Source organism: Passer montanus, unplaced genomic scaffold (genome assembly GCF_014805655.1).
Source record: "Passer montanus isolate IOZ18808 unplaced genomic scaffold, ASM1480565v1 scaffold33, whole genome shotgun sequence".
Classification (NCBI taxonomy): domain Eukaryota; kingdom Metazoa; phylum Chordata; class Aves; order Passeriformes; family Passeridae; genus Passer; species Passer montanus.
The window spans coordinates 5,998,908-6,023,267 of NW_024368041.1; the positions used below are offsets into that span (position 1 = coordinate 5,998,908).

Sequence of the window (24,360 nt, forward strand, 5' to 3'; positions counted from 1 at the left end):
ATGTAATGACCTATAACAAAAAAAGTGTTCAGGTTTTGTCCAAGTTTAGAGGACCCAGTTTTGGGAGGCTCAGTACAAAAGGGATGCGCTGGAATGAGGAAGTTGGGCTGGGTCATGCAGGAGACACAGCTGGCACAGAAACAATCAGTTGTGAAAGCATTTGTTGGCGTCATAATAAAGGAAAATGATGTAAACCAAGGATTTTGAAGAAGGATTTAAAGAGACATTCCCAAATGTATGTTAGGAGCTTTCCCACAGCAGGTGGACCAGGAGAGAGAGAGAGAGAGAGAGAGAGTGTAGATGCGTTTGTTTTGAAAATCAGACAGGCAGAGTGACAGAGACTGGCATCATCAGTTATCTGATGGCACAATCAGCCTCTTGATACTGTGATAGATAACAGGAAAGGTGTGGATAGACTCCAAGGATTTTGGAAGGTCAATGGTAAGGATGCGTAGGGTGGTTAAGTAAACAAGATTAGTCCAGGCAGTCACACAGCACTCCTTGTCTTTGCAAAAACTGGTAACTACAGAGGAACAGCAACATTATCCAGCATACTAGCAGCAAAGGCTAAGTTGAAATGCTCATTTTCTGATCCAGTTCTTTTTCTGAAGCTAAATTACAAAGATGGACCTGTAAGCAAAGAGGAGGAAAAGAATTGCAGTTGAAAACATCCTTCTCTGTCTGCCTGCAGGGAACCTGTAAAAATTAGGGAACAGGGATATCCTGTTACACATATGTACACCTATCCTGTTACACTGATGTAGCAGAAAGGGGATGTTACCATTTCAGAGTGTGCAGTGCAAGGGGAAATAATCACTCAAGCATGTACTAGGAGAGCATGTAGTGTTTGGCAAGACAAGGGAAGAGGCACAAGCTGTCACCCAGAACTGGTAAATCAAGAAGGATAAGACTGGAAGTAAGGCCTGGGATTTAGTGGTTAATAACTCCATTGAAGGCTGTCCCAATAGGAAGTTGGATAAGTAAACATCACTAATATGGATGGAAGAATGTGGTATGTAGAAAGGCTCAAAGGAGAGACTTGTCTCCCCAGCATTTGCAGTAAAGTGCAAAATAAAAGGCAGTTCTGCCACCATGCACAGACTGGGACAAGTGAGGTATTTGTACCCACTGAGTATAAGTAAGGTTGGTGTTCCCAGTTTATAAGGAAATTGGGAGGCTCGGTACATTTGCACTCGTTGGGTTTTTTGCTTGTTTTGCTTAGTGCAGCCCTGTGCTATCACTGAATTCACTGCTCTGTGTTAAAGGTGGAGCTCATTCTGATGGAATTATTGCCATCCTGATCTGTATATTAATAAAGATCTATTTGATGGGTCTAGGCTTCAAGTTTCAACCAGGATTTGTGTTTTTCAACTAATGTCAATTCAAATGAAGCATGAGGCTGTACTTAAGATATCTTATTGCTGTTTCTTGAAAGTATAAAGGTTACATTTACCCCTGATGAAAAATGACAACATGACTCACATTGCTGTTTTGGAGAGTATGAAGAAGAAATGCTGTCAGGGCTGAAGAACTTTTTGAGGACAAGAATTTCATCAGATGAATGAAAAAAAAACCCAAGAGGGGTAAAAACTGAAAAAGCTTGCCTGACTTTCACTTTCACTTATACCCAAAGAATATGGAAAACATCCCCCTGGAAAAATAACAGATTTTAACAATGGTTGCTGTATGAAGGTCTTTGAAGGATAAAGTCACACTTTGTATTTATACAGGAATAAGCTACACATCTGGCATAAATCAGTGTTTTGTAGGAGCTTTTGAAGATAACACTGAACTGTTCTTGTTTTAGGATTTCGCCCTTTATTTCCATACTGTAGAAAACATAGGTTTTAGTGATCTTAGTCAAACAAGCACAGCCATACAAGAGTAAACAGGTTATTAATCTGAAATCACCTTAGGGCCTTCTTCTGCTCCCACTGAAATCAATGTCTAAATTCCCATCAGTTTGAGTGGGATATTAAAGAAAGAAAAATAGCTCTAATATCCATGTTAATGTATTTGCTAAATATGAGAATTAATCAGCAGCTTGGTAAACTGGTTCAGCAGCCTCATGCATTTGCTGAATCAACCTTGCCAAAACAGATGCACCATCTGCCTCACAGTTTCTAAAACACTGTTAAAACAAAGCAACATTTTTATAAGAATAAAATGGTAAGTTGGTTTTGCTGTTACATGTCTTCATCTGTGCTCAGACAAAACTACTTAGTGCAAAATGCTATGTATCTCTAGTGCACCAAAATTAATTTTCCTATAAACTCTATTTATGGCAGAACTTTTAGGTACAAGGAGAAGAAGATAGCCTTGCTCCTTCACCATGTCTTGAACCATAATATTGTGTATGAATTGCAAGAGGGTTGCAAAACAAATATCCCTGAATTTTTAAAAACTCTTGCTCATGGTTTTTCAGGTTTCCTTTATTGTGGAGAGTATGAAATATGGTGGCTTTGAACTAAGATGCAGATACTAATGCCAACTGTGTAGCTTATTTCCAAAGCAAAGTTTTTGCTTTGTCACATTCATACTTCATATGTAGAATAAAACATACAGAAAACAAGATGAAGACAGACTTCTGTTTCGTTAAAGTCATTAAGAATATATTTAGTCCAACCCTTACAGCAAACGACAGGCTTTCAGAAATACTGAAAAGATTAAGGTGCTAAATATCCATGAGCTTTCTTCAGTTTGGTACCTTGGGAAAACCACACCTTTAATACTCACATTTACTGCTGTTTTTGTGAGCCATTTTTACGTTATTGGTAACAAGTATTTTTAATACTGTTATTTCAATAATATCCCCTTTCATTGCTTATTTTTACCCCTTTGCACTTTGAAAAGCATTGCACAAAGGGTCTTGGGGAAAAACAAAAGGGTGTTCTCTCTACCATAGTCAGTAACTGGGGTAAATACAAATGGGTGGATTTTTTCTGTTAAAATGTATGTGGAATAGAGCATTTTGCTTGGGGTGAAACTTCTAACATATGGGAACTATGAGTGATGCTGTTCAGACTGTAAAATTTGCACGCACACAGGCAGTTCTGTTTCTTCACCTGGTGCTCATTTGCATTAATCCCACCCTGCATATATATGGTTCCTTTCTAAACAGGAGAGAGAAAGCAACCAGGGTGGTCAAAGTCCATTAATAGCCTTCCTGAAATGACTGTCGAGTGCCAGGAGTTGAGAGAGTTTGCTTGGATACACCCCAGTACACCTGGAAGCAATGTGTACCTCTCACTGCTTACTTTCTTTTTAAGGGTTGAACGTGTGCAGCTTTGTTTAAAGTAGGGGAAGGAAACTGGAAGGTACAGGCAATTTTATTAGGGGACACCCTAGCTACGACCACTTCGTTGATGTGCTGTTTTGGAACCACGGCAACCCTGCCTCATCTTCATACTGTTACTTTAGCAGAGTTTTGGGATATTTGAATCGTGCTGACAGTGATTTTCTGTTGTGCTGGCCTGGTTTATTAAGGCAGTATGTGTCATAAGTGTGGGTCAGCCCTTACAAATCTGCCTCTCTTGGTATTTCACAATAGTCTGCAAAGGTGTTGCTCAACTGGAGTCCCAGCCCTGCAGCCATGATGTACAGAGGTGTTGAATCTCCTGAATCAGATGTGGGCCCTTAGGCAATCCTGGCTTCAGCTGAGCTGTGTTCATACTGCAGCTCATGCTGCTGAATGATGATATACTTTTTGACTGTCCTTGCAGATGTTTCCAAGTGCAGTGTTTTATTTGTGCATCAACAAATGATCTGATATTTGCTAAGGGTTTGTATCTAGCCATTGAAGAATAATAAATGACTGTTTAGGTTGAGCTGAAATTTTGCAGCCTGATTCAGTTACAGTGGTGACTCAGAGTTGGTTCTCACATGATTCACAAAGTGTATGGGTGACTCAACCCACAAATTTACTTAGCTCCCATGTTATTTTCCCTCTCAGTGAAAAAAAAAAAATTGGTTATAATAAATAATCACAGCAAACTTTGACTTACCCTGAGGTAAAATAAATATGTGTGTTGAAAGGCTGCATATTTGTAATAATAAATCATTTAGTGAGGTAAGGATGAAATAATGGGATGTAGGAATTGTTAAACAAGAAAGAAAGGTGACATGCATTTCTGTTTGCTTTTGTTGCGTAGCAGAGATAAATAAAGGAAGAATAGTTACTTTCTCTATGCTATAAGCTGCTCAGAGAGGCTGTTTTGACATTCTTACTGTAGTTTTCAGCCAATTCTTGGCATTTGTTCTCTGAAATAAGCAGATTTAGATATGTCCATGTCTGGTTCAGACATTTTGAAGTTATGCCAGTTCAGAAAGTGTGAGGTTCCCAGGTTCTGAACTGGCTCTTTGTGGGATGTGGTAGGCTGGCACACCTGCTCCTGAAGGACCTGAAGTTGGCTGTCTGAAAAATTGATTGAGTTCCTTCACAAAATCAAATTCGCAAAGGTAAGAAAGTAGGTCCCAGCAGGAACTATAAGAAGTTTTTCTTTAAAAGATGCAGCTGCTGTCAGTGATTGATAACCAAATGCAGAGGCACATGGCTGTAGTGTAAATACAGTTTAAATTAATCTGAGTTTGGAGATAGGTGGAAACATCACCATATCCTTTTTAGTGCTGCCCCAAAAGAATATAAATATCTAAATAACTACATACCTCTGAGCTTTATAGCACTGAGTGACTAATCACCCTCCCTTTCATAAATGAAACAACAAAGAATCTGGAAAATGAAGAAATTCTGCCCTGTCAGCTGACTTGGTCTTTTAAAAGTTCATTAGCAAACTGGAATGTTTCTATACCCCACAAAACTCAAATGCCAGTAATATCCATAAATTAAACTTCAGAAGTCCATATTTTGCAGGAATTACATTACAGGGAACAAATAATGCATGGTTTGAAACACTCTGGTGGGAATTCTGAATTCTATAAAAAGACAGTTCTTTTGTAGATTGTATCACAGATTTGAGGAAACTGCGACATGATTCAGGTATGGCAAGAAATTTCTGAGAAATAAAATGGATGGTACTGGCAAGCTTCCAAATACCAGGGACATAAAAGATAGCCCTGAGAAAGAGTACCTTGGAACAGTGACAGGATAAAAATATGCAGGACTTCTGTGCTAGAGAGAGAAGAACAAAAAGGCTAAAAAATAACCATGGTGTGTCACATGCTTGAACCACTGCAATGCAAAGACCAGTGGAGCATTTCTGTGACAGGCAGAATGCTGTTCTTTTATCACAAGGTTTGCCAAGCAGCCACAAGCTGTTTCAGGCCTCTTTACAGAGAGTGAACCAAATGCACATGTTAATTTGAACTTTCCCTCAGCTAAAGAAGAAGGCAAAAGGATGGCTTTGTGCTCAAAGCACTGAACTGGGATTTATTTATTCTGGGTTCTGCCGCAGTCTCCTTGTGCAACCTTAGGCCAAGTTATTAATCTCCTAATGCCACAACTTCTCCATTTGTAAAATACATGGTACATGTCACAATGGGCGTTTGAGGCTAAATTCTTTAATGTTTGTGAAGTGTTTTGGGACTGGGCAGGACAATTACTAAATGCTGCAGTGCAGCATGCAGGGTTATGCTAATTAGTGCCTTTTTAGACACGGATCCCTTCCTGTATGGAGACTAATACCGCAAACTGGTCCAATTTTAGACTATGGTACCTTTGACCTTACTCGTTCTGAGATTGGTCTGGAACAGAATAATTTATTTTTGACTTGGTGGTTATGGTAATTGATGAATTAAAAATTCCCCACACTGTCCCTTGGAATACCCTGCATTTACTCTTCCCTTAGGCTCTGCAAGCTGGCTTTTCAAAAAGCCTGATTTTTGGAGGCATAGTTTTAACAGTTTGGGCATAGAATAGACACACTCCCAGTGGAAGAATCCATGAGAGGCAGGTGTATCCTTACACACAGATATTGGTAGAAGACATGTCATGAAGTGGCTCATTCCATAAGCACTGCCTGTCAAACACACAAACCCTTTTGCACGTATGCTCTGACCGTGTGGTGTGAGGCCATGAGTAAATGTATCATTTGATAATTTAACTACATTAACTACTACTACTAAATGTTTTCCTAAACAATTACGTGTTTAGCACTTGCTAAACATTGTGTTTTCTTATTAGGACTGCTGGTAGATCATGTATGTATATGTATGTTGTATATAACATGTCTGTTTTCCTTATTGCTGACCCCCACGTAAAACCCGTGTGGTTCTTTGCTGGTACAGCACAGCAGATGCTTTTGCTTTTTCTGTTGTTGTAAACAAGATGTTGTGACTGATACTTCTTTTCACCATATGTCCTGAACACTCCCAGTTCATCGTTACATGTAATTTCCAGGATGCTTTGTAGGGTGTGTATGCCTCCACCCCATTTCAAAATCAATGTAGCTCTCAATGGATTGACTAATGACTGCAAGGTGTTACTTAGCATGCTGGTTTTGGCTGACAGTGCTGCTAGATGAACAGTTGTTTGCTTAATGTGTCTTTCATGGTTCTCATGTGAAGTAACTTATTCTGAGGAATTGAACATGTCAGTGACTTCAGGTCTGCTGGTAAGCATTTATCTGGCATGCTGCTGAGACCAAGAAGGAGCATGACCCCAACTTGGTGCCCTAAACACTGATAATGTTGCCTTGTCCCTTTAGCCATACCCTATGTTTGTATTGCCCTCAGACATTTCGTTATGCTGATCTCATCATTCCTACATCCATCAAGAATCTGTAGAGTAGGAGTGGGTGGGTGGCAAGAGCTAAAGAAAACTGTAATGAACCTGTAAAGGTGTTGTGCTGGTGCAGTGTATAAGATGTTGTAATTCTTTCCCACTGTGAGGATCTAGGACTGGTGGGACATTTTCTTTCATTTGTTTTCATTTATGTTGTTGTGTAGACATTCTCAACCCTCTTCTAACCCTCTCTGAGGCATAGAATATGCAGCACCAAAGAGAAATTGCTTGTGCACAGCAAAATGTATTTGCTTGTTATTATAGTGGGTGGACATGCCTTATTATTCACCTGTGATGTGTTGACCTTCCAGAAGGTCTACCTGGCATTTCAGTAATAGCATGTGTGTGGTACAGTACTGAGTGTGGTCAGGAATGGTGTCTCTACTAATCATTTTAATGAAAGCAATCCTGTGGAAATGAACAGAAACTGAATTTAAATTGTAAACATGAAAGAAGTTAAACTACAAGAAAGTGCATTCTTTGAGCATCTCTCACATCTGACTCTAGGTTTCTGTATGAGATGGCTGTCTCAGCCTTTGTCATATGTGCTGCATTGCTGGGCTGTCCTCACAATCTAGTAATTGGTTGCTTTTGGGAATTTAGCTTGTGTGACTTTTGTTTTCTCTCGATAGCTGGTGGAATTGTTCATGTTGCCCTTAGCAAATAACAGGCTACTCTTACTTTAATAGACCTATGGCAGCAAGCCGTGTGATTAGTTAGGTGCTGAGGGAGAGTTATATGTAAGCATTCTCTTGAGGTTAGTGAGATGCCTTCATGCAAGTTTTTGTAGCTCCACAGTGGCACAGATAAAGTTTATTTGTGTGCACATCATACAATCATAAGAGTATTCTGAGCTAGAAGAGAGACACAAAAGTCATTGAGTCAAGCTCCTGGCCCTGCCCAGGACACCCCCAAGAATCCCACCATGTGTCTGAGATCATTGTTCAAATGCTTCTTGAACTCTCTCAGGCTTGGCGCTGTGACCACTTCCCTGGGAGCCTGTTCCAGTGCCTGGCCAGCCTCTGAGTGAAGAATCTTTTCCTAACACCCAACCTAAATCCCCCCTGACACAGCTTTATGCTGTTCCTTTGTGTCCTGTTGCTGGCCACCAAAAAGCAGAGGTCGGTACTTGCCCCTCCACTTCCCCTCGTCGTGAGGAGGCTGCAGACTGCAATGAGGTTCTCCCCTTTGTCTCCTCTTCTCTGGGCTTACCTCAGCCATTTCTCATACAGCTCCTCCTCTAAACTATTTACCGTCTTGGTGGCCCCCCTTTGGGTGCTCACTAATAGATTTATATATTTCTTGCATTGTGGTGCCCGAAACTGCACACAGCACTTGAGGTGAGGTAGCACCAGCACAGAGTGATGTAATGCACCTTCTCAAACATATGTTCTTTTTGGTAGCATAATGCTGTAAGTTACAGTTCCTGCCTTTTTTTTCTGCTCATATGTGTACAGTCTTTTAATTCTGGAAGTTGGAGTTGAGAACCACTGTTTGAACTAACATTGACTGTGCCCTTCTTTTCACCTCTCAGTCTGAGGGTATGATTGAAGATGTTATGTTGATGCATATCTGCACTCAAATCTTCCATGAGTCAAGAAAAAGATAAAGAGATCCTGATGTAACTCTACCAATGTGTAATGTGGTCCCTGTGGAGAGGAAAAGATTATTGACATTGTCTTTACTGCTGATGGATGCCTGTGATGAATGTCCACATAAATTATTTTACTCTTGGTGTCAGTCTCAGCAACTTAGAAGCACTACAGGGTTATTTTTAGTATACACAGCTGTATCTTCTATATGGGATCTGGCCATAGTGCTCTCATTTGTCACGAGGGCAGATCTTAGTGGTGGGTTGTTATTTGGACTATTCTTGTGTGTGTCTACATGTTACTTTTATGTCAAAGAGAGAATGTCGGTAAAATCAGCGTGATATTGCAGAAAGGAATAGGTTTGCACTACACAAGTCCAGATCAAAGCATTCTTTTATAATGCCTTGCATTTTGAATGAATTTTGATTTAGTAAGTGCCTTTTTGTTCTTGCATACACTTGATAGCCAAGTTTCTTCTCCAGCTGAGTACTGAACAATGCTGGTTGGGGTTGTGGTAGGCCTTCTGTTGCAGCAGTGTGCTGTGGTGCTGGCACAGGCAAACCATTCGAGTGTGAATGATTGTCCTCACTGCACTGGGCACAAGATGCTCTGTTTTCCTTTGCTCCTTTGGTTAGGTTTCATGGGATAAGGACTCGATATTCCTGCCTGACTCCTGCAGTAGTCTAAGCATCTCTGATGACATGCTGTTGGTCTTTCATAGTCACTGTGCTCCTTTAGTACCAAAGTATTACTGAGTCTTTCCCATTTACAGCTGGATGTTGTAGTAGGTGATCTTTTATCTCCAGGTGCCTTTGAAAACTTCATGCTATCACCTGGCAGTGCATGTTTTTTTCTTATTTTATTTCTTGCCACAACTTGCATCTGCTGAAAGTAAATGTGCCAAACTCGCTTTGCTCTTATAAGAAGTAATAGTTCTGTGGGTTACTTTGCTTTGCTTAAGCGATAGTAAAGTTGGGTTTTTTTATTTTATGTATCTGCTAAGTCCATTTTTATGTGAACATTTGTTTATTTGGCTCCTGAAACAAAATATATTCTGTAGGATTTCCAAGGTCTCTAAACTTTTAAACCTGTAAATGATTTGATGAAGTGGACTGTTGTTTTTTTTTTTTTATCAGTAGGCTCCTTTTTTTCCTGTCTTTCACAATGTGTCATGGTCTGGTGAAGGCAGAATTTAGTATGTGTGGTTGGGGAAGAGTGGCTCAGCAGAAATGGTGCTTACCTCCTTTTTATTTCAGATTGTCATATTTTGACATGATTTTGGGATAGAAGTAGCTTTTTTCTGTTTCAGAAAAAGCTTAGCATTAAGGATTTGACAGATGTCCACCTTCTTTCTGACTTGGTGCTGTTGCTGCTCCTCATTGCACAGCACAGTCCCTGCTACAGTCCCTGAGCTAGTTCTTATGAAGAACTGTCAAAGTTAACACTTCCCTAGAATTTAATGTTGCCTTGAGAAACAGAAAACTCCAATAATTGATTCTAGGGAGTTCCCATTGGTTTCTTAGAATATCTTAATATTGTCTATATGATAACTTTCCTATTCTGGGTATTTATTCTTCAGATCATTCCTGATGCATTTGCTGTAAGTAAGTGCTTTTCAAGAAACAGTGTTTTTGCCTGCTTATGTGGCTTAATGCTTCTTGTTCACACAGCACAAATAAACTGAGGTGGTTTCTTTTCACATTACCTGTACTGTTCTTGCTGGTGTTATCACACTAATCTTGCATTTAGATTATAGGCTTCTGTGAACCTGATTCTGAAGCGATGAGAGAGTAGAGGTTTTTGCAAAAAACTCTTAGAAGTTATTTCAGATTTACTGTTATCTTCTTGCTTTCTGGACGGAGTTGTAGACTTTGGTTTCATTCTTGTCAAGTGTTATGCTGGTTCCTGTTAACATGTTTACCTTCACCACTCACAAAGGTAAATTTGACTGCAAGGTTCAGTTTTCCCTTTTGCTACTTTGAGAAATACCCAGAAAAAGAGTTTCATGATGCTGAGAAGCTAATACCTACATTTCATACTTACTTTTACTGAAATGAATTACATGGATGTTATAGCTTCAGAGCAGGAAGCCTAACTGTAGTCAAAAGAAACTGAGATTATGCTAATGAAGTTTTGCTTGATGTCTTCTGCTTTGTATTAAAATGTGTCATAATGAATACATTCTATTTCTTCTTCCCTACAGGTAAAACGAGAAAAACCAGAAAATTTACCAGATTTAGAAAACATGGCGCGAGAAAAATTCCTTGAAATGGAGAGCATGAACAGTGACTCAGATTTACAAAGGAATGAAAAATATATGTATTTTAAGGATCAACTTAAGGAGATGAAAAAACAATGTAAGTCTGTTTTTTTTTAAAGTTATTCTTTGAATGCTAAGCAGTAAAATCTGACTAACTGCCCTGAAATATCGAACTGCCACTTATGGCTCAAACTGATGTGAGTATTCTTAAAAACTTCAAAACCTACTTAAATTGATATCTGTGTAGAAAAAAACCAGTTTAATTACCTTGGTAGTTTTATTTAGACTCCTACAACTCCTGCTGTGTTTGAACAAAAATATCATGAAAACCACATTTTTTTTGTAAGGTGGGCTTTTCATTTGAAGACCTTTCGCATTTATTTTCTTAATTGATAGGATCTCCTAAAAGGATTAGGTAAGCTGTTTTCATTTGTCACTTAAACAAATTGCTCCTGTTTCACAACATAGGATGTGTTGCAACACTAAGAAGACCTTTGCTTTAATGGTAGAACTGTATTGTTGGAAAATGCTTACTGTACGTGCTCTCAGGTTTACAGCTTCTGTGCACGCAGTGTACAGCACTGCAGATTACTAAAATCCATTTTTTCCAAAATCATGTAATTTTTCAAGTATTAAAATTTTAAGTTATTTGTGCTTAAATTACCAGAAAAGTTGAAGAGTAAACAGTTTGGTTATTTATGCAACACAACAAAATTGTCTACTTTTATTGCCCCACACATACAGCAGTCATTAAAATATCACTCTGATTACTGTGCTGGGAAAGTTCATGGGCTCTGACACTATTTGTGTTGCTCTTCCCCAATCATGATTATGTTCTGAAATCATATTATTCTGCTTACTGTCCCTTGACCCCTGTACCTATTCCCTCCCATCCTACATTTTGATTTCAACACAAACTGGTATCTCAGGAACTTCAGGAGTCATAGATTAATGATTTATACAATTGGAAAATGATATTCTGGGTGCTCTCCTGTATCTCTCCTTTAATTCTGCGTTTTTTTAGAGCCCTATCCAAAACCCAAAGAAACCAATGGAAAGAATTTTCCCACTGGACTTTGGATTGCTTCCCTGTAGAGATTTGTAGGACATGTTTGACAATGTGAATTCAGATCTGGTATTTCAAGACTCCTTAGGATTAGAGCTTGAAGGCTTAATATATTTGTTTCCCATCTTTATGCATTTTAGCACTGATCTCTGAGTTTAATAAAGCTCTTGGCACTGCTCTAAGAATGAACATACCAAGTTACAGACCACAAAACAGTGTAATTTTCACTCCCATAACCATAAAATTATTACTGCTCCACCATTATGTTGTAATTTCTAATTTCCAGGTGTTTGTAACTAAGAAGATAAAAATCTTGATAACTGACTTTGGATTTACTTTCTACCTTGTAATTGCCTGAGGAAGGGGTGTATGCTCTAGTGATATATTCAGTTGAAGCTATGGGATTAAGTTCTAACTGGCCGACCTGTTGAAAAAAAAACCCGAATTAAATAAACACAATAGAAAATATTCTTTTAAAAATATGAGAATTATGAGGACATAATTCTGCTACTGCTGCTTCAAATCCAGATTTATCTTATTAAACACTTCACTTGCAATACCAGCTGAGGTGAAGATTAATAAAATCTGCAAAAGATATTACTAGTTTCCATAAGCTGGTGATTTACCTTAAAACATACTATATGTACATGTTGTTCTGGTGGAGTCATTTTGTAAGAAGAAATTAAGGTCATCCTGTTAAATCTTCACCATTCATGCTTAAGCCAAGTTATCTGTGTATTCTTTACCTTCTCCTATACGAGTTGTGATTTCAAAAGCATGAGTCCTACAATTCTGGCCTCATCTTAACAGCACATTATAATGTGTCTGCAGATTTCAGGACACACTTGAAAACTGCTGGATGTGAGTTACATGTATCAATAACTTCATCAACAACTACTGGTTAATATTTTGTTTTCAACTATTAGCCTTGCCAGGTGCAACTTAGTTCACAACTCCTGGCTTTTTTCAAGAACAGATACACCTCTGAGGTTCAGTTTTTAGCTTTTTTCTGGAATTTAGGTTTATTGCTCAATTAGATAAAACATAAAAACTCCTGCCAGATTTCTCAGAGGGGCTTTCCTGTTTTGTTTTGTTTCTTATTTTTGTTTGTTTGTTTGTTTTTGTTCCAATATTTGCTCTCTCAAAGGAGCAGATAGGGTAGATCTAAAATGATTTGTCTTCTAGAATGAGTTACCATTAATGATTATGTATCTTTTATGCAAAGTTATACATTTGTATTCTAGAACAGCTGAACAAGGAAATATTATATTCTTGCATTAGAAATTAATTGAGATTTGAAAGAGAAAAACTTTCTCAACACAGATTTAGGTATGGTGCAAACTGTGAAGCAGTTAAATACAACCTTATTTTAACAGAAAATTAAGCTAATATATTTTCCCTTTTGATATTTGCTGCCACCATGATGAAAGGAAGCTGCATGGTTGTTCCCTGTCCCCTGACAGGTGACAGGCAGTGCCATAGGTAGCTCAAATACTCAGGGAGGAGAATGGTGCTGTGTCACCTTCAGCTTGTCTTCCCTTTACAGTTCTGTAGGAAGGAGACCTTCTTAGCTTTGAACTCCAGCAGCAGCCAAGGTGCAGAAATTAAATTGGGCAAGTACATCTCTGTGGCAGTAAGGATGAGATCATGCCTCAGAGCAGTTTCTGTTCTGCTCGTCGTTCAGACAGTTTTCAGACATTTTCTCTCAATCTGTGAGCCTTTATTATGGAGCTACTTTAGCTGGAGTTTGTGAAGTGATGAAAAATCTTCACCTCTGATATGTGTCAAAACACTGTCAGACAGGTTTTATGTGAACAGCAAGTGATTTTTCTGAAGTCTGTTTTCAGAACTTAGTTTCCTAAATTCCCACTTCTTATTTTTAATGGGAAATAATTTCATTTTCCTACCAAAACCTTCTTAGACTGTAAGCAGTAGAAAAGAGTGTTGGTTGATTTTTCCTTTTTTTAACCATTTCTTGTACCCCCAAATGGCTACATTATTTTTTCCAAATAACTGAGTACTTGGAGGAATATTCACTAAATTTGGTAATACCAGAAAGTTCAAAACGATTGCATGTGTGGTAAGGAAATTTTTTTGTGTCCTTAACACTACATGACTGTTGCTGTCCTTAGACACCAGGGTCCTACATTTGCAAAATGTTTAGTGATCTCCTTTTGATTTAGTGAAATGCTTAAACAAGTTGCATAAATTAAATTTTATGAGTAGATCCTTTGAAATGAGTGAGATTGCTGGCATGTTTCACTTCCTTGTTGGAGCATGAAGCACAGTAGAGAGCCTTGCAGGAGTGAGCACATAGGAACTAAACCATTCAGGAGTTGTAACTTTGCATTTTGTGTCTTCTGGAAGTTTAAAATCCCACCTTCTGTTTGAAGTTGTATTACTGAATCTTTTTATTTCATGCCAGAATATATATATGCATATATTTATACACATACATATACACATATCAAAGGCATCTATCTTCTGGCAGAAATTATGAGAAATTTTGTCTTCACAGAATGAAACTAAGATCTTTCTTTATTCTCCATGTGTCAGTTTAAATGTATGATACTCTGTATGGAGAGCTCATCAAAAGGTATAATCTCTTCTCCTGTGACCCTAGCTGGCACTAGTGTATTTGCTGAAGGTTATTTAGTGTCACGTTTGGTGCACAAAGGATGACAGATTTCATAGCCCTTTTGTAGCAGCTGATAACGTGCACTTTGGAATCCTTGATAACTGCAGGTTCTGCAAACACACAACAGATGCATGCTTCAGTAGTGATTTTGTGGAAAATAAGATTTGAGTGAATGACAATATTGCTGGTTATGCCAAACAGTTTAAGGACTGGATTTGGCAAATATAGAAATTTTTATTTTATTTTTTTTAATGGAGGACAAATAATTTTGAGACCCCATAGTAGTTTTAGGCAAGTTTTTGTCACAGGAAACCAGTCACTGTAATGTAGTTTGGAAAGTAGCTACACTGCAGTTGTAAGGATCTTTCTTGCATTCTCCACTGAAGAAAAAAAGTCTCTGAGACTTTAAAAGGAAAAAGCATGTATCATTTTGGTAGTATGGATTTGTAGTCATTATCAATAAGCAAATATTTTGAAAGGAGAAGATTTTAAATTTAATGTTCAAGTAGATACCATATGCCCTGTTGATATGTGTATTTTAAGTTATGCATATGCTAAGAAATAATGGTGTGAAAAAATGTTTTTTTAGATACAGCTTGGGATAGAAAAAAGTCACTATGAAAGAAATTATCTTTAAATTTTTAAAGCAGTCTTTCACAGATTCCAGCAAAGACTGAGGTCTTTGGTTTGCTTTTAGTAGGATAAGAAAACAAGCTGCAGCAAGATACTGTGTATTATGTTGCTTGATGAGTTTCGTCCAATTAATCCTCACAACATCACATTGAGGTAGGCAAGTTAATTTTACTTCTTACCACACAGCAGTGGTGAAATTTGAGGAAATAGTTGAAGTTACTTGTATGGACTCACATAACTGATTTGCAGATCTGGGTTTCTCTTCAGTTGTAGTTTACTACTTAGTTGGCCTATTTTTGTTCCTATACTTAGCTCTGATGGCAGAGAATCAGCTGAAAAGTAATGGTAGTGTATTTTTCCTTATATTTTCAATATAAAAAATACTTTAAAATCCCCTTACTGACTAATTATGAGAAAACAACTTCAGCACAAGAGTTGAAAATTCCAGCTGAAAGTGGGATTGGTGTTATGACAGTTCAGTGATGTGTGTGGGATATGCACTTTTCATTTACGTAAAATCCCTTACAGACAGCCCCTTGACTAGTAAAGAAATGAGAGGATCCAGCACTTGAGAAGGTCATTTGAAGTTTAGGAGTCTTTGGTTTAGGTCTTTGCTTTGTTACCTTCTTCCTGTCTTAGATTGAGTACTTTAAGTTTCAGAACAGATCACTGGGAGTTAGGTCCCTAAAAACTTTGTGGATCTGGACCTTATACCCAAGTCTGGAATTCAGTTCTGGGTGTTTTGTGTTTGGGGACTGTGCAAGAAGAGACCTGGGCTGGCTCATATCCATGCTGCTCTGTGCTGGTAGCCTGTGGAGCAAAGCAGCCATGTCCAATTGAGTGCAAAACATTCAATTGCCTGACTTCTCTAGTGGTACATGAACATTATTATGTTTCTGTGATTTTTTTGAGTTCAAAGAACTGTAAATAATAACCTAAGTGTGTTTTAATGTGCCAGATTAATGTTTTCATGGCATGATGCTGAGGGGGAAAACTGCAGCTCCAGAGAAGTAAAATAAGTATGTCAAGAGGCATTTGTGCGATTGAGAGCTGACTTGTGGGTAGGGCATAAGGACTATCCTGAGAAGAGAAACTTGGCATGGCTTTTCCTTTTGGGACTGTCCTGTCTGGGTGTTTCCTGGAAAGAACTAGTTTATTTGCTCAGGAATGAGCTAGTCCACTTGTAGTTTTGAAGGATTAAGAGATGAGCGCCTGATTATGGAATAAGTCAAAGCTACTCTATTTCACAGTTTTTGGAAAGATCACCTAGAGAAATACACTAGATAAATGGGATGCTCACATAATATAGCAATGGGAACTGTAATGGTACCCAAGTACAATATCCAGAGTGCAAAATTACCATCACAGCTGCTATCCTTGCTAGTTTGTGAAGACCAGAATGAATGAAACCATTCAGAAATTTCCTTCTGCAATCTGGATGGCTTTTCCAGGGTAAAAATTACTGCTGTTTTTTTTTGGTTTTTTTTTTGTTTGTTTGTTTTTTATTTGTTTGTTTGTTTTGTTTTGTTTTTTTTCTGAAAATGCAGACGCTTGCATTAACAATAACTGTGTTAGTGGATTAATGAAGAACATAAATTGCCAATAGACCTGGTGAGGGTTTCTTTGATGAAATTATTGCCTTTCTAATGCAATTGATCGAAATAAGAAGTTTCTTGCTTTGGCATTTAGAGCTCTGACATGTAATTCAGAGTTAAAATGAAAGAGGAATCAACCCACCCTCTCCAACAACTCTTCTCCATTATGAGTAACTTGGAGTATAAAAGTCCTGAGTTTCAGTCTTGGTGATTTAAAATCAGAACTTGCCTGACTCTGGGCTTACTAAGTGATTGACCTGTGACTCTGGAATCAGTCTCCCTCTCTTTCTGTCCACAGTGTATTTAACTATATATCAAAATGGCAACAACTGCAGAAGGAAATACTGAGAAACACTGACTTTTTAGTCCTATAGTAAAGCACTCAGCTCAGGGAGGACTTATCTAAATCAGAAAGAGCATCTGATGTAGGTTTCTTTTGTTATAAATATCTGCCCTTCTAATCAGCAGATGCTTGAGGATAAGATCTTCTTATCTCTTTCTATGTCTGTCATCTGATCTATACATATATTTTTTAAGAGCTGCATTTTATTCCATTGCAAAAGTCTTTTCAGGATGTAATTCTTGGTTTTATATCAGCCTGGCTTTCAGGTCAGCACTGAGTCTATAAAATTTAGAAAGGAAATAGAGCATTACATGGAAATAATTTATTATTGTTATTATACACTTAGGGATAATACTTGGGTTAATTTATTGTTACTGCTATGGGGTAATTCTCTCTTAACTGAGCACATTGATGTCTACCAGCATGGCATTTTTACTGTTCATATGAATATGTAGGTCAGGAACGGAGCTTCTAGATGCTGCTTCTATTCCCTTGATGTTGCATTTAATCACAATATCTAATAAAATGCCATCTTGAAATAGATTAATTTTTTCTTTGTTTTTTCTCTTGGAAGGATGATGAAAAACCTTAAGACTTTGCTCAGATGGTGAGAAATTTTCAAGCAAAATAAGTTTGTGACCAAGTTTTTGCTCATTGTTCCTGTTCCAGCACTGTACCCTGGCTTATAGAGATGCTCTCCCTCAGTGGAGTTTAGTTTGATTCAGTCAATTCCTGTATTTCTTGACTCTATGGAAATCCAGTTATGCAAGATGGAAACTTATAAAATTAATGTCTTGTAACCACACTTGAACTCATCAGAAATGTTTTGTAAATTTCAGGTGAGTGAGAAGCATAGGGATAGGTACTAAGCCTTGACTGTATCTAAAATTCAGAACTGTTAAATAGATGTAAATACCCCATGCAAAATTTGCCTTCTGGTAATAAATCACCACTGGTTTCACTTAGAGTTTTCATTCACTTCTTTCCTGGTGTAGTAATGCATACTATTTTGCAAATCTGAGCAGTGAAAATACAAGAACTGCCTCTGTCAACTAAGTACAATTTTACTTGCCATTATGTCTGTTGCCCACTATTCAGAAAGATTTAAAAGTCAGATGATACAGGTATTCCAATCCTTTGCCATGAGCTTATAGTTTAAATTTTAAGTGTGTTATCACAACAAAACAGGTGAAGAACAGTCCAAGGAGAAAAAAAATCAAAGAAAGAGGAAAGGGAAAACATCTCAGTGTTAAAATTTTTTAATGAGATGCTCTCATTTTGAAGTTAGTATATTGAGGAGGAAGGAGAAAAATAAAGCTTAGTGGAGCTTTAAAATTAGATAATTTTGTTTTATTTACTTTTTTTTTTCCTGTTACTTAAATATTTATCTGGAGGGACAGTAGGTTTTTTTCACTCTTTCCATATGTTAATTTCAGTCATTTATATGGTGGGACTTTGTGCCATCAGTATACACGAGGATCAGTGGAAATACTAATTCAAGTAGAGCTCTATTACTCCAAATAATGCATTTGTATTGACTGCTGGGACAAAACACATTTGAGGACAAACAGGCAAGTAGTTCTGAGATAATGCAGACTAAATAATAATCCATCAGTGCATAGCACACTGCATGGTAACTTCAGAATACTCCAGTTCAGAGAAAGCAAAATTCTTGGTGTTTTTATGGGTCTTGAAACTATTTGCCATGTGGCTCTTTGGTGTGTCCTTCAGAAGTGTGGCAGGTTGAGGTAGACCTTGCTTTGGTAAGTGCCAATGTAGGTCTGAAATCAGTGGAATTTTGCTTTTCCCTGTTCTATACTTGCAACATACCATAACATACAAAATAGTAGTATACAGCAAGATTAATAAACATATCAGATTTACATGTGCATTGGCTGCTTATGTAATTTTTGATATCCATATTATTTAATTTCCCTCTTAAACTCACAGTAGAGCATGGTTTCTTTCCAACTTGAATTTTATGCCATTAATATACTGGAGATTGTCTTCACACTCTCCCAAATCTGTTAGATGTTGAGCTGAAATGGAGGAATAAAGCTAGAGAAGCACTGAAGGACTGCAACATCCATCTTTTAGGTCTGTGACCTCAGACTGGATGCTGGAGCCTTGAGTTACGTGTCTTGGCTCCCAGGAGCAGAGCTAGGCACACCTGCTTGAACAGCTTTGTTCAGTGACAAATCTGTTCCGTCAGCACAGAGTGCTTTACATCTGTATGTCAATCACAGTATTGCATAAGTTGACTAAAAATGTGCCAACTTTAAAGTAACACAAAGGTAATGAATCTCTTTTACTGTGACTTTGAGCACCTGTGCTTGTATTATGTAGCTGGAGAGGAAATGGACTGTGGCTCTAATCTGTAGATTTAGAATTTCAGGCTCTCAAATGATTACTGATGTTATCGGGGAGCTGAAGTGCTAATTCTATGTACTGTTTCTCAGGGGTAACCTATGAGATGTTGCTTTCAATCTCCATTAGCACAAAGTCAAAGAAATCAAACACCTTTGTTGGCATTAACACTTAAACAGGCTTGGAGCATTCAGATGTTTTGTCACAACTGAGGAGTGGTTTGTCACCTTTCAGCAGTTATTAGCTCTGATTTCAGACACAGCATCTGACTTTACAAGTGAGGATAGGTTTATCGTGTCTTATCATCTGAAATGTGGATGTAGATTTGTGTTACCAGACTTGCAGTGAATGATTTTAGGATTAAAGACAAGTTGCTTAACAGGTATTCCAACAGGCACTAAAAATACTTGTTGAGGGAGAGAAGCAGTTAATGGGGTGAGGGTGAGAGTGCATATTGTTTATACCATAGCCTTGTGACTACAGCAGTATCCCAGGAGGCAATGCCAATAAATTCACAAATAAGCACCTAAAAAAAGCCCTTATGAGGAAGATGACATGTTTGACTCCTGTCTGAGTCCTCCCCTGACTGGATTACTGGAGACTGGACGATACCAGGAAAACATTGCTGTTGGCTTTCCCTGCCTCGTGCCCTCTGTAGCAATTTTCATTACTCATCTTCAGAGGCTGCTGGATGGGATAGAGTTGACATCTGACATCACATAATTGCTCATAGGCTTTTCAGCAACCCCTTGGCTGCAGGCAGGTGTGCAGAGGGCACTCTGCAGTCCTTCAGTTGTAGCAAAATGCCAGCATGTGCAGTTGGAAGTGGAAAGGGGCTGGGGAGCACTGGAAGAGAGTGCATGACTGTGTACTCCAGTAGTTAACTTGCAGCAAAAAAAGGAAAGAAATCTGGGTTCTGTACATCTTCATCATCACCTTCTCTTCTGTCACCTGAATGGAGCTGTGCCTCCTTTCAAGAGCCAGGGGTTGTGGGACAATGTATTCTTAGATATTCAGGCTGGGGCAGCTCTGGACAAGTACAGAACTCAGATCTTCAGATCCCTGGAGAACCTGGGAGAGACTTACTGGAGATATCTTCAGGGTTAAGAGACCATGGAACATATTTTTTAATGATTTTGGAATTTAGGAGTTTGCTTCTGGTCTTTGGATCTGGCGTACTCTCTCTCTCTTCCTATTTGAAAGTTGAAGGATCAGTCCAAGATTTAGTAAAATCAAAAGAAGTTTTTGCAGGAAGGCTGTTCATAAGGATCTGTCTAAGCTCCCAGTATAAACTAAGTGGCTAGTTTATAGTCAGATAGGAAAACATGGAGAAAAACAATCCTTGCTTATCGTAGGATGGAATATTTCATGCAGAAAAGTTAAAGAGTTTCCTTCAACGGAAAAAATGTAAAAGCTTTCTGATTGCTTTATCAGCTTCTACAATAAAAATAGTAATTACTGCTATTTAAGACTAATGAATAAATCACTGTATTAAAATAGGAACAAAAAAGTTTAACTAGCAATCATATGTAGTAATTTGGCAGCTCTGTTATTAGTGTGGGCAAAGTAAGCTATTCACCTAACCTTTGCTGCAGCATCTATTGCTTTGGGTTTTTGTGTGTCTTTTTTTTCCCCTACAGTGTGGATTGAATCCTTTTGATCCCCAGAAGAGTTTTGTTTTGATGTCTACATCTGTTTTGTCATATGTCTTCTTTAGTTGGGCTCATATTCCAGAATTCCACAAATACCTGCTCACCTAAGAATACATGGCTGTGTAGATTGCTGCACTGAAATCATGCCTGCATATGGGTTTTGTCATATCACAGCTGTGTCATGAAAAGATATTTTCCAGCTCTGTCATACTCTCATCACCACTTCTCTCATTTTACCCAACTGCTCCCCAGCCTCAGTCAACATCCTTCCTCCTTTTTGTGGAGCTCCTTTCCCTTTTCAGGTGATGCCACAACCTCCTTCCTCCCTTCAGTCCTCCTCTTTGGCTTTAGCTTTGCCAACTCCTCCTTAGATGTGTCACAGAACATTTTACCCTTGACGGATGTACTTAGATTTACCAGTGAGGCCTTCCTGCCTGTCTTGTGTCGTGAAAAAAATACTTCATTATCATGCTTCCAGCTCAGCAGTGTTCGCAGCACAAGCTGTAATTTAGAGGAAAGTAGTGGCTATTGACCACTAACATAACAGTGGTGTGCTAGCTATGGCTTTACATTTTTGTTAGAGTTGGAAAAACTAGTAGCTGAGTGAGTCATAAAATCCAGTGTAGCAAAATTCAGTTGTAAATGAAAGAGGAACATTTCCATATTCTTAATTTGGCTTAATTCCTGTGCCTAATGGCTGTGTATATACCATAAACATTGTGAAGGAGCAACCATGGAAACACTTGTTTTCTTGCATTGCTAAATTTACTCAGGGTTGAATATTAACACAGCGCCTGGCATTACTTTAAAAGCAAAAATAGCTAAAGCGTGACTCACTATGAGTCATTTACTGCTAGTCCTGCTATACTGCCTAGAGCTTGACATTGAACAAGTTGGCTGCCTGCATTGCTGCATTTTTTTCTAGGAACTTTGAACACATTTCATTCTTGTGAATTCTCTTGTGCAACAATATTGAACACAGCAATGTGTTTATTTTTCTTCCAAAGTTGAATTAATCAGAAAATGGTGAAATAAAGAGTATTTTTCTTGGAGATTCTGAATTCTGAGAATTATTTTTTTTAGCTGCAATAATGAAATCATTGCATGGATGTTAAAAGTTAATTACATTTTATTCAGATTATATAAGATATATTTTATATATATTAAAATACCTTTATTGTTATTGATTTGCATTGTCGGCAAAGATATATGCAGAATCAGAAAGCCAAGCCTGTAGGCTGAGAATGTTTTCTCTTGAATTGGCAAGGATTTTGTGATGGGAGGGCAGACAGCTCTGAAGGGGCAGACAAAATGAGGCAACTGCGCTCCTATTGGCCTCTGTGTGTAAAAGGCACACCCTAAATATGGTGCTGGGTATCTGACAGTGAGTAGCCTGTTGGCTGACTGTGGGAATGCCTAAAAAGATCAGCTGATTTCAGTCAGATGGGAAGGGGTAATGAGAGAGGGCTGAAACCAAAAGCAACTTGCTGAGGTAACCATGTGATGAGATTCTGAAATGGCAGAGCCAAATATCACTCTCTTATGCTAAAATTTTTGTTCCACCTAAATGTTATTTTTAACTAAAAGCCACTTCTTAGAACAATAGATAAGGAAATTCTTTAATATTTTCCTTTTTTTTTCTACTTAAAAATATTGCTATGATAATTGAAGAAAAATTTTATGCTACTAGCATGCAACCTTCTGCATGTGATCAGAGGAGGTACCAAAAATAAAACTAAAATATTAACAATGTAAGTTCAAAACACCTACAATTGTAAAATCCCACACCCCTTCATATGGAGAAACGCTTCCTATGTATCTCTTCCTTTAACTACAGATTATGGAAATAGAGACTGTAAATTACATTCATCTGTACATTTAATAATATGTGCTGTGCAGGATCTTTGTAAGCTAAAGCATTTTCTCTGTCTAATCTCTTAGAACATCAACTTCAAAAATTTCTCTTGAAGTGGTTTCCCTATTAAAAAATCTCATTATGATGACTCAAGAGAGGAATAAGAATGATTAATTAAGCTTAACAGTGACATCCTGAGCATTGTCCTGATATGCACTCTTCTGTCTCATTTCAACATGAATTTGTGATCACTGCATTGAAGACTTCTGTCTAAAATTTAAAATTGTTCAGTAAATATAACTAAATAAGTTTAAAGTATTATTCTTTGTTTTCCTAACAATCATACTAAAAATGATACCATATTATTTTCCTAAACCTAGAATAAAAAAATTAATATATTATATCAAACAGTATAAAGTGGGAAAGGATTTTGAGGGTTTTTTTTGTGTTAACTCTTTTACAGTGACCCCCAAATCCCTGTTATTAAAATGGCTTCATTAATTACTCATGGTATATGCTCTTTAGCAATCTCTTCATAGCTACTGAATAGGCCATGCCTCAGCCCCACCTCCAGGCATGTTAGGCAGAATATAGACATGAGAATTTATGATAGGAGTAAGACTGTGCCTTTTAAAAGACAGCTCTGTGTAGGAGGTTTTTCTGCTCAGAGGATCATCAGAAAGATTGGAGCTGCCTAAGGCATGATATCTCTTGGGCATCTCTGTACACGTCGTGTAAGTAATGTCTCTATTAAGCTATAGCAAATTATTCCCCTCCCGTATGCAGTGTTTCCATGCACATGTTCACACACTGACAGAGCATGGCAGTGCAGTCTCGAGGACAGATCAGAATGTGCTGAGTTCTAGATTGACACATGGAAGCATAGTCTAGAACTTAAAGAGAACTTTATTACAAAGTATTAATTAACTTCTTTTTTTCCCACAAATGCATACGAAATACTCTGTTGAAGTGAAACCAACATCCTGTTACGTGTGCATCTTAAAATGACAGGTGAAAACTCTCAGTTCTCAAATCACTTGCTGTTCCAGTTATGAATCCAGTATGACTTTTTAAAATATTTTCACATGATAGAGCAAATAGAACACATTATGGAAAGCTGTAAATCATGCAGAGTGCTAAGAGAATTCATACCCACTTAACCACTGCAGGCTGTGAGGATGAAGATCTTGCTGCTTTCTTTCCCTGAGTCTTGACGTGTGCTTGAGGTGCAGTATTGGCACCATGGTGTCTGTGAGTTGTCAACAGAAAAGTGACAGGAATTTTGGACGAACAAATATGGATATATCCAGGTCCTGCACTGCTTTCAACAGCAGAGTAGAGGCTTTTTCCCCCCACCCTTCAAATTTATTTTATCAGGTACATCTAACCTGAGGAGCTCTTTCATATGTAATGAATGGATAGGATGCTTAGGGTGTAATTCCTTATTCCCGTGGAGTTGTGAATAATATAGTTATTACTAAACAAATTTGCCATTAAATTACTTGCACAGCATGAGATACAGATGGTCAGAAAAAACTGTTCTTTATCTGTTGCACAATTTTTATGTGACTGTGCCCTATTAGAACGAACCTTTCTGACTAAGGTGGTCCTGTGAGCCTT

General features: G+C 37.9%; 1 protein-coding gene across 1 annotated transcript in view; it reads left to right on the forward strand.

Moving 5' to 3' along the window:
• NSMCE2 (NSE2 (MMS21) homolog, SMC5-SMC6 complex SUMO ligase) overlaps positions 1-24,360 on the forward strand; it is a 126,832-nt gene that overhangs the window by 49,637 nt on the left and 52,835 nt on the right. Inside the window, exon 4 of the mRNA XM_039715454.1 lies at positions 10,535-10,688. Within this exon, the coding sequence (XP_039571388.1) occupies positions 10,535-10,688 (154 nt within the window). The remainder of the gene's footprint in view (positions 1-10,534; positions 10,689-24,360) is intronic.